This window comes from Phaethon lepturus, unplaced genomic scaffold (assembly GCF_000687285.1).
Source record: "Phaethon lepturus isolate BGI_N335 unplaced genomic scaffold, ASM68728v1 scaffold3130, whole genome shotgun sequence".
NCBI lineage: Eukaryota > Metazoa > Chordata > Aves > Phaethontiformes > Phaethontidae > Phaethon > Phaethon lepturus.
In genome coordinates, this window is record NW_010509646.1 from 35,356 (window position 1) to 46,608 (window position 11,253).

At 38.0% G+C, this 11,253-nt stretch overlaps 1 protein-coding gene across 1 annotated transcript in view; it reads left to right on the forward strand.

The window, feature by feature from the left end:
• The window catches only part of SMARCAD1 (SWI/SNF-related, matrix-associated actin-dependent regulator of chromatin, subfamily a, containing DEAD/H box 1), a 44,724-nt gene extending 35,217 nt beyond the window's left edge, over positions 1 to 9,507 (forward strand). Inside the window, exons 13-24 of the mRNA XM_010296269.1 lie at positions 430 to 489; positions 701 to 776; positions 1,248 to 1,383; positions 2,403 to 2,540; positions 2,838 to 2,933; positions 3,794 to 3,911; positions 4,175 to 4,296; positions 5,455 to 5,643; positions 6,544 to 6,662; positions 7,656 to 7,838; positions 8,550 to 8,659; positions 8,962 to 9,507. Coding sequence (XP_010294571.1) covers positions 430 to 489; positions 701 to 776; positions 1,248 to 1,383; positions 2,403 to 2,540; positions 2,838 to 2,933; positions 3,794 to 3,911; positions 4,175 to 4,296; positions 5,455 to 5,643; positions 6,544 to 6,662; positions 7,656 to 7,838; positions 8,550 to 8,659; positions 8,962 to 9,023 — 1,409 coding nt within the window. The 3' untranslated portion in view covers positions 9,024 to 9,507. The remainder of the gene's footprint in view (positions 1 to 429; positions 490 to 700; positions 777 to 1,247; positions 1,384 to 2,402; positions 2,541 to 2,837; positions 2,934 to 3,793; positions 3,912 to 4,174; positions 4,297 to 5,454; positions 5,644 to 6,543; positions 6,663 to 7,655; positions 7,839 to 8,549; positions 8,660 to 8,961) is intronic.
• The last annotated feature ends 1,746 nt before the right edge of the window (positions 9,508 to 11,253 follow it).

An 11,253-nucleotide genomic window follows, 5' to 3' on the forward strand; every position in this document is an offset into this window, starting at 1 on the left:
GGCCAGCCTGGGTCAGCTGTCCTGGCCGTGTCCCCTCCCAGCTCCCCGGGCACCCCCAGCCTTCTCGCTGGCAGCCCAGCACGAGAAGCTGGACTGTCCTTGACTGCTCAGCAACAACCCAAAACATCAGCACATTATCAACAGTTTCTCATCACAAATCCAAAACACAGTCCCGCACCAGCCTCTGTGAAGAAAACCAGCTCTATCCTGGCTGAAACCGGAACAGTTACTTAAAGCACCCTTGTGGGTTAATTTCTTTAAATATTATCAGTTTTCGAGTGTTTAGACAAAGTTTCTTAACCTTCAGGAGAATTTAAAGGGATTTGCTTGAATATCAGGTGTTTGGTTTAATGCTGAGGTATGTCTGAAGTTATGTAAGACATAATAAAGGATAAATGACTTGGTTTTTATTTTAATGATATTTTCTAGATAACTGGATAAGAGAAGTTCATCTGTGGTGTCCCGAACTGAACGTCCTTTTTTACTATGGTGAGGAATGTAATTTAGAAATGAACCAGTAATACAGATGTTTGTATGGTCAGCCTAAAAAAACTGAATTACTCATGGAAGCATTATTTTAAGACAGTTGTTTAAAGACACATTTATTGCTGACTATTTCTGTGCGCTGTCTTAAAATTTATATACCTATACAAATTATCTATAAGTAATTGTACTCATTGCATGCTTTGTACTTTCGTAGGATCCCAAGAAGATCGGAAACATCTCAGGGTGGACATTAATAATAAAGTTGTCGATTTCAATGTGGTTGTAACTACGTAAGTACAGTAATTAAATAACAAGTGAGATTCAGTTAGCTCCTACTGACCTCTAGTGGTACAACAAAGCGAAGTTTAGATTTTGGTGAGGTGGGAAGGAAACTTAATTTTGTTTTCAGGTAGTGGTTAACTATTAATGGATACTATGTTACAGATGCTTTAGGTACTATTTATTTACCTTAGATAATACATACTAATGGATACATATTACTTTGTAATAGATTTGCACAGTTTTTTGGAAAGAGCAAAGAGGTTGTGGCGAGCACTGGCTCTTCAAGTAAACTGTAATTATTTGCCACTAGTAAACTGTGTTATGGTTGGTGGTTACTTCTAGGCAGTTTGACAGAGTGCCCCTCGTGTATTCTGTCCATAGCTCTTAACTATTTTAGGGAATTTAATATGACTGTGATAACAGTTTGTTCATGTTAAATTTGCATTTAATGTATCTCTTATGATGCCTTTCTCTGACAGATACAACTGTGCAATTAGCAGCTCAGATGATAGAGGACTGTTTCGCAGGTTGAAGCTTAACTATGCAATTTTTGATGAAGGTCATATGCTCAAGAACATGAGCTCTGTACGCTACCAGCACCTTATGACAATTAATGTAAGAAGTTTAGTTATTGTTGGGTTGGGGAGGACAACTCCTGTTTTTTCTGTTTTGTAGTTACAGGCTGAGGGAGAATGGAGTATTAACTGTAAAGTTCATATACACATAATGTTCCAGAAACTACAGTATACAACTGGATATAAGTGTTGATGTGATCTTAGGAATGGATCCTGCTTTGTGAACTCTTTCAGGGAGACAAGCTCCCAAAGAAATGTAACAAGTTTCCTATAGCATCGTTGTAGTGATGATAGTAGTACAGTTTCAGTATTAAGCAGTTTTCCAGTTGTACCCCACAGTAGTAAAGATTGTAAAAATGCAATTCGGATGACTTGTCCTGAAACACTGTAGTTTTTAAGGACCTACTCTGATAAGTCTGTGCAAGAAAAGCTAGCTTTAAAATAATTTTTTCTTGTAGCTTGTGGCCTGAGTCAGCAGCATTTTGAAAAAGGGAAAATTTGAGTACAACTTTCTCAAATAATTGTGATTTAGCACTGTAGTGTTGGTACAATAACAATATACTTATGATCACTTATTACAACTTATTTTTCAAGATTGCATTTTCATCAAAAGCCTTTTTAAGAAGGTGATCTTTAAGCAATTAAACCATGTCTTGTACTTGCAATTCAAAACTTGTACATAAGTACTGTATGACATTGGAAAACACATGATATGGGAGCAACGATTAGCACATTAATTAAAAAAACAAAACCCCCTCAACAAAACAAACAAGACAAACCCTAGTAGAGCCAGGAAGGCTTTTCTTACGTCTGGGTTAGGCTTCCTGAATAGTCTTAAATTGATATGTGCTCAGCTCCCCACAGATCTGTAAACTGTTTTGTTGATGTAACCAGGAAATTATTCCACGAGATCTAAATATATATTAAGTTTAAATAGTTATGATTTAAACCAAGCTCATTGTCTCGGTTCTTCGTAGCTGTGTTGTTTCTGCCAATATTAACTTTTTTAACCTTTTAGGCTAATGTTTCTCACTGCTGTTTTCCACTTTGGACAAACAGGCAAAGAATCGCTTACTGCTAACGGGGACTCCAGTTCAAAATAATCTGTTGGAATTGATGTCCCTCTTGAATTTTGTCATGCCACACATGTTCAGCAGTAGCACAAGTGAAATCCGAAGGATGTTCTCTTCAAAAACAGTAAGCATTATATATTCTCTTCTTGAAAAGTAACCTTTTTTTTTTTGCTAGAACACTGCTGTTGCTGCGGAACTTATTGGTATCTTATGGAAACAGGTAATGTGATTGTGAAAATTTAGAAAATGAAACAATGAAATAAATCATTTAAAGTAAGAATGTGTCATAACAGGATATCTTGGAATACTAATGGTCCTGTTAGATCTGGCTCGGTTTTTCATCAAGTTTGAATAGTTAAGGTATTGTCGTTGCTGCTGAAAACTTCACGCTGTAATTGAATTCTTGCAATATTTTCCTTAGAAGAGTGCTGAAGAACAAAGCATATATGAAAAGGAGAGGATTGCACATGCAAAGCAGATAATAAAGCCATTCATCTTGAGAAGAGTAAAGGATGAGGTAATATTTTATCTTTAAAATAACAGTTTCATGGTATCAAAAAGCCTGATAGTCTTTGATACTAACAGTAGAATTTAATGTCAAATTTTGTCAGTGCTAGGTTTACCTGTTTATCTAGGAAGAGCAAGAAACTTGAACTATCTTTCAGGAATTTGCAAGTAAAAATGTGACCTGCTGCAGCTTTGGGTTTTGATGCTCGTTGTTTGCTGATTACTTACAGTTGAGGATTCTAGTTAGGAAAGATCACTGAAAGATGATTCGGTGCACTGCTAAGCAATGAGAAGTCCTTCACGTTAACCACAAAAATACTTGTGACTTTATAGCAATGACATTTTATTTTAACTGAAAAGATTAAGGCAGTGAATATGCATGTACATATTTGTGCATGTATATGACTAGAAGTGTGTGTTTTAAGTTATTTTGCTATCTTCAAAATGTTTATTCATTCTAAAATCCAAAACAAATTGAAATTCATCTATTTAGAATTGCATGTATAATAGAAAGGGAAAAAATAGTGATTGGGAAAATGGTTCTGTGCACTTGCATACTTAGTAGTTGTTGTCTTGAAGGGTCTATCTCTGATTAGTGTGAGTGTAGGTTCCAGGTATCGCATGTATTATTGATTTTGTGCACTTTTGGGGTGTGCAGACCATGTTACTTCATGGGGGAGTGATGTATAATCCAAAACAAGTTCTGAATTTCTAAGTCGAACTGCCGACTCTGTGAAGTTGCAGCCAATGAAAGGAGCTGGGATGGGGAGAATGAATAGAGTAGCTCAAAAGCAGGCTTGTAAGACAGTACAGAATTACTGACTGTTCACTACAGTACAGTTTTTACCTGGTATGTTTTTATTTTGTCAGGTCCTTAAACAACTACCTCCCAAAAAAGACCTCATTGAATTATGTGCCATGTCTGAGAAACAGGAACAACTATACTGTGATCTCTTGAACAAGTTCAAGAAAACTATTAACAGTAATGGTATGTGAGGGTCTTGTTTCCTTTTGCTGGATTTTTTTTTTCCTGCCCAGACATATTTGAATGTGATTACAAAGCCGTTGGTTTGTAGAAATGTCTAGCACTCATAAACTGATTATATCCCTTCTATTAATTTTTCCTTAGTTCAGATGATGGGTGAAATGTCAGATTCAATCCTTATAAATAAAGTTCTCCTGAGAGATAAAGATGTGTCAGATAGGCATCTATGTACTACTTCTGAATACACCTTATTTCTTTGTTTACAGAGAAAAACTCTGATATGGGAAATGTAATGATGCAACTTAGAAAAATGGCTAACCACCCTCTCTTGCACCGTCAGTATTACACAACTGACAAGCTCAGGACAATGTCCATGCTTATGCTTAAGGTAAGGTGATGAGGTTCAGAAGCAATTCTTAATTTCTCAGAATATTTAATGCAATTTAAATAGTGTTTTTTTTTTTTTTTTAATTGTCAGTCCTCTGGTCAAGAGTGTGTCTTTGCAAAACTTAATTCATTGTTGCTGCTTTTTATTTCTCTGCATCTATTCAGTGCTCTAATCAATTTCTGTATGTGTTCAGCAGATTTTTTTGGTATCAGATATTAGAATGGAGAGAACAGTTGTTGGACTGCATCTCCTCTTCATTAGCACCCCCTTAACACCTCTTCCCTCTACCCCAAAATTTAAAACCAAAGTACTTCTGAAAAAAATCTTGGGTGGGCACTTGAGTTTACTAGCATTTTCTGAGTAGCAAGAAATCTAGGCTGTAACAGAACTAAAATAAGGAAGGCATAAGTATTGAACTGTTGAGGACTTTTTTTTTTTTTTTTTTTTGTGATTTGGTTGGGGTTAATGCCTGTGGAGTTTGGGGAAAACTGTTACTTCTTTCTAAAGTATTAAAAAAAATTAAAAAATCTGAATGACCAGCAGGTGCTCTAAGAAAGTTGCAGCTGGCTTTGAATATCTGCAGCTTTCTTTTAAAATAAAGCCAGTCAAGGTTGGGGGGAAGGGAAAAAGTCACCCATTGATTTATGAAGGATTTTTGTCCCTTTTTATTCCTACTCATACCATCGTACTCTCCAGATGTGGCTTTTCTTTTCCTCTTTCTTCCAGGCATGACATCCCTCTACCCACCCTACATCTTGGGCTGGGCTTCCCATGTCTTCTACCATCTATCCAAGGATTGGACCTCCCTTTTAGGGAATGTATCTTCAGGGGAAGAGGTCTGATACAGGGGTAAAAGGTCATAGGGCTTGATGGGAACTAGGTAATTGCTATGGAGGTTGAGCATATACTTCTTAGTTTTTGGTAGTACAAGTTCTTGTAAAAGCTAAATTGTGAAGTAATGATCCTCTACTATAAACCTGGGGTTGCAGAGTTCATCTTTTGTTGCTTGCATGAGCCACGCTCTGGCATTTGTCCATGTCCAGTTGTGCTACTTTGTTCTTCCGGAAACTTTGGATGTTATTGTGTGGTGTTTTTGTTTTTTCTTGTCTGTCTGGTGAGATTGTGTATTGCATTATTTCCCTTAATTTTTGCTAACAGGAACCCACACATTGTGATGCTAACCCTGACCTTATCTTTGAAGATATGACAGTAATGACAGATTTTGAGCTGCATTTGCTTTGTAAGCAATATTCTCACATCGGTGACTTCAAGTTAGACATGGATCAGATCTTGGATTCTGGAAAGTTTAGAGCACTGGAACACATTCTTTCCGACCTTAAAGAGAAGGTTGGTACTACGAATGGCTGAAACACCTTTTCCTGCCCATCTAAAGGGTGGCTCTAAATAACTGGTTAAATTAACGTCTGCCAGTTGTATTTGCAGCCCAGTTGCTTTTCTGTGGAGTATTACAATGTGATTTAGTGCATGTGCAGTATTGTAAAGCAATACTTGCAGCTTTTAATGTGCAGTCCTGCCTATGCATGCACGTTGGAGACAACTGAAATAAGCTTTCCCTTTTTTCCAAGTTTCAGAATACTCATCCCAAGTTAACACTACTTTTTCAACGTAGGGAGGACTAGCATCATTTTCACAGCTCATGAACTCTGACCTCTTTTTGGCAATTGAGTAACACTGTATTACATTAGAGTAATCATGTATGTGTTAAGCCAGTGTAAAGGTAAGCAGTCATCACTGCTTTCAGTCATAGATTTAAACTGGCTTACTTTACAAATAAGCTTGTGCTGTAATACTTCAGAGTATCCTGAATTTGCACAAGTGTGTGCTGTGCATCTGTTCAGTTATTTCAGGCAGAAGAGTGCTACTGCTCTGTATTATATGGAATATAGCTAGATTTAAGTTTTTAATGAAAATATTTTGTTGATGTTTATAGATGGAGTAGATCTGTCATTTATGCATTTGACATGTGATTTCTAGGTTACTTGCGTCACCTAAGTACAAAGTAACTAAAAAACTGTTACACTGAAAAGGTGGGTTAATGCAGCAGAAATACTGGGTACAGTATCTTCTTGCTGAAAGTCAATCCTGAGTTGATGAATTTCAGCTTAGTCTTTTAGTTTGGAAAATAGGGATTCAGTCAAAGTAAAATCATGTATTTGCACCAACAAAGTTACTCATTATCTGTAATTGACATATTTTAAAACTTTTGTTTTGCTTTGTCATTTCCAGGGTGACAGAGTTGTATTGTTTAGCCAGTTTACTATGATGCTGGATATCTTGGAAGTTTTCCTAAAACACTGGCAACATAGGTATATTAGGTTGGATGGAAAAACACAGATTTCTGATCGGTATGTGACTTTTTTGCTTAAGATGAGAGAAAAAATAGATGTGTGCATGGAGGTGGGGTGGTGACTTAAAACTTTTACCTTTGTTTTCCATTGTATAGAATTCTGTGGTCACTGGGCATTGACTATAGAAGGGGTTTAATGTTGCATTTCAGATTACCTTAGTAAGGATGAGGCTGAAAGGTGAGTTTGAGATGGTGGGGTTACAGTCTTAGCCATGACAATGGAAAACTTGTATCTTCAGCAGTTCATAGTGTGTTTGATTTGCTTGTGTGTCAGCATGCCATAACAAAAGCTCACCTGTAGATATTCCTTAGAAGTACAGTATCTCTCTGTTACAATAGGCAGATAAACCTCTTTGTTTAATTAGGACAAAGCATTTACTCTGTCCTTTGCAGCTGAAAATGTTGCAATGCTTTTCTTGTATTTGAGCTGTGCTGGGTTTCTGCTGTTTCCCGTTTCATGATTTTTTTTTTTAAGCATTTTTTTTTAGATGTTCTTTCCTTCATTTCAAAAAACTGTCATTCTTGCTGTGGTATTGCTTCCTACTTATGGCTGAATTCTGTTACTTCCCTTGTATGTGCAGTTAGTACAGAAGACAGTCATGAAGCTAAATTCCTCCCCCTCACTCCCCCATTTGTTTCATGTACTTGAGTCTTCCCTTGTCCTCTAGCTTGCTCTTGGTATTCTGTGATCATCCAAAATCTATTTCCAACGTCTTCCCTTGTCCTCTAGCTTGCTGTTTGTATTCTGTGATCATCCAAAATCTATTTCCAAGCCTCTTTTCATTCTTTGCTGTCGATCTGTCACTCTGAATATGTTTCTCTGGTCACTGCTGGGGACTGCTGGTACCCTTTTTCCTTCTGCATGATGTCTTCTGCATAATGCCACGGCCCTCCCTTTCAAAAGATCATCGTCCCATCATCCTAACTTCTGTTTTCAACTCTGGAGCCTGTGTGGTGTTCCCTCCAAGGCATGTTTTCTTGTGTTCTGCAGGATACATCTAATAGATCAGTTCAATACAGATATGGGTATATTTGTATTCCTCCTGTCAACCAAAGCTGGTGGCTTGGGAATTAATCTGACCTCAGCAAATGTTGTAATTCTTCATGACATTGATTGCAACCCATACAATGATAAGCAAGCAGAAGACCGATGCCATAGAGTAGGTCAGACAAGGTAAGACTTTTTAATTATAATGCTTGGCTTTTATTGGAGGCAAGCTCTCAAAGGAGACTCAAAGGACAATATTTTATGATTAAAAATTCCATTTTAAGCAGAGGCTTGCATAAACCAGGTCTGGGTTGTGTGGGAGCTAGGTAATTGTAACTGTCTTAGCACATGTTGCTGCCAGAACAAACCTCATTTACATTCTCCTCCCTTTTGCAGTTCTGTGTTACTCTCAAATTCTCTATAGTTCTCAAATTTGTGGTGCTAGAAACTATTTCAAGGCAGATCTGAATTCTTGGGGGCCTGTTTGGCAAAGCTGTTTGTTCTCTTCAGGAAACGTCTAAGCTGTAAAGAGTGAAAACCATGGACTGTTTTAGAGTCCTCCATCAGAATAACCTAATGTGAGCCATACAATATGTTTAATAACTGGTATTTCAACTGCAGTATGGGATGACAGAGAAGTGGAGTTGTTTCTATTAATGGAGATTTTTGTGACAGACTTTGTGGTGGCTGGGAGTGCAGGAGAAAACAAGTTTTCTGGCAGTACAGAGTGCAGTTGGTCCAGACAGGAAAAACTAGAAGCTCTTGTATTGCCCATTTGTTCATTTCCTCCTTGTTGTTTTAAACCACTGCCAACTGAGCAAAGGCATAGCATCCTTTCCTTTTACTCTAATCCAAAGAAATTATAAAAAGTGATTTATCCTATTTTGTGGTTTTCAGAGAAGTAAAAGTCATAAAGCTAATCAGTAAGGGGACTATTGAAGAATCCATGCTCAAAATCAGCCAGCAGAAATTGAAGTTAGAGCAAGATATGACTGCAGCAGATTCAGGTAAGTGCCTCGCACATAGTGATGCCCACTGAAATGAATTAAGATTGCTGCAATATATTATTCTGAAACAACAAGGTTCTTGATGCAGACAAGCCTTTGGGTTTTTTCATGTTAAATAAACTACAAAGATGTATTTGTGCTGATTATTGTTTGGTCTGACAGGAAGTGCCCTCTGAGTCTGACCCACAAATTAATGGCAGGCTCCTACAAGCAGAGGATTTTGTGCAGTTTTGGGGATCTAGACTTTTGTCTCTTTATGTGAAATATTTTGAGCTGTACTAATGCTTGTTTTTACTCCTCAGGAGAAGAAGGAACCATTCCAGCGGATATAGCTACACTATTAAAAGCTTCGTTAGGTCTCTAAAATGTAAATACGTTGTGGAATTCAAGGAAGAAAGGTGATGCTGTACCCTAAAGACTCTTACATTACAGATGACCATGAGTTTTATGAACATTTATAACTTTTTGTAGTTCCTTTGTTGTATTCCTCATGGTATTGAAAATTTTTAACACCAATAGCATTCTTTTGATGCTTAAAAACATAAATGGCCCAAATGTGCCAACACCAGATGCTGAAGAAACATTATTTTACAGATCACTTTTCAAAATGGGGACCTAAGTAGTAACTGTTTTAACATCTGCTACTGCTTAAGATTTGTCAGTATTTTTGTAATTATTTCTACCTCCAAATATATATATATAAACTGTCTGTTTCACTGGATTACACGTGTAGATTTTTTTATATGTGCCTTATTTGACAATGCTCGAGTCTGTTTCTGCTTGTTTTGGTTCATTGGATGTACTGTACTGGTTTTGTATCAACTTGTTCAAATAAAATTCCATGGATTAACAAAATGTTTTCATTCTGTCGTTATTTTGGGATGGGTGCGGGTGGTGATGACTTGTGTGTTATAAATCAAATAGGCAGCTTTCAAACTAGCTGAAATGTTCCGGTTGAACTGACTGGGCTTTATCCAGCAGTAGTTAATTACTAATGTTTCATTATACCCTAATCATGGTTGTGTTAGGATACCAATTATAAAAACAGAATTCCTGCCAAATGAAACTTTTCACCCAGGTTGCTATTTTTTTCTGTCAGTTATTGGTGTAGATACTAGATCTGTGCTCTGCCAATTAAGTGCCCTAACCACAAAGCTTATGTCTTGCTCTCTTCCTGAAGTTTCCGTGAATTATGAATTCATCTCAATGAAATGAAGAGCTTCAGTGGTATCAATGATGAGGTGTGCTTCCATCTGAAGTTTATAATCTGCTAGCAAGAGTGTGATCTGAGGAGGCAGGAGAGGAGGATGCCCATTTCCCTGGACAGAGGAAAAGCCTAAAATTTGGTCTTTTGAACTCAAGAGTAGTTAAGATTCAGACTGCTGCTTTTTTAGAAGGTTGGGGAAGGCAAAGTATGGGGAAGTCCTTACTGCTCCTGCCCTCTGTTGAAGCTTCAGCTGCTGTATGCTCTGTGCAGAGCTCAGCAAATCTGTGCCAGGCTGAATCCGAGGACTGCGTCCTGGAATTCACTCTGGTTTGCAATATGGGGTAGATAGTTACCACTTTTCTCTATGTGGCTATCACAGGTGGAAGACACGTTGCATCTTTTGAAGGAACTTGAACAGTTTTATATGAAGAACAGGGAAGAGGAGCTGGAGTCCGTGGTTGCTCAGTGTTTCAGCCTGTGTTCAGATACTGCCAGTGATTAGTCGGCGAGGTGATCTGTGAGTTGGGCATCTGTTGGTTGTTGTGGTTTTGGTTTTTTTACTATGGCGCTGGATATTTTTTCCAACTGTGCATACTTTCTGCAAGTGCCAAATGGATGGAAAATGAAAGCATTTAAAATGTTTTCACAGTTTGAACTAAACTTTACATGGCTTTTACTAGAAATCTTCTGTGGCTGTGCTGCACATTCCAAAATGCACAGCTGAAGTAGGGTGACCATATGGGAATGTCATCTCTGCTGCCCCAGTGTAAGGGAGATGGGTAAGAATCAGTTTGCTGCTTTAATTCACCTGTTTTGTTGGACTAAACAGTGGGATTTGACAGACAACCACAAGTGTTTAATGCTGCAGTTAAATTAGGTTGTCTGTTTCTCTCGAGCATGATCCTAACACAGCTCTTACCCCATTGCAGTTGCGTGTTCTTACCTCTTTGCTTCAAAAGTGAAATGAAATACAATGCCTGCCCTTACAGGGTGGTTTGTGTGGTGTTTGGGTTTGGTATGTGTATATAGCCAGTTAATGTATTCTGGCTGAGCAGTGGTTACTCCTTAAACAATTGCATCCCTAGGCCCCTGGGGTCAGTATCTGTATTTAAGGGCTATGAAACCTACATGTGTTTCTACCTTTTTTGTTTATTGTAACTCTTTCTACTCTCTTTAATTGGGATCTTAAGAGGTTGTAGTGTCACCATCCTTGGAGATACTCCAAAGCTGTTTGGACCTGCTTCTGGGCAGCTGGATCGAGGTGGCCCTGCTTCAGCAGGGGGTTTGGACCAGATGATCTCCAGAGGTCACTTCAAGCTGAACCTCAACTGTTCTGTGATTCTGTGTCTCTGGTGGGGAAAGATATACAGGGGGAAAGAAATGCAAC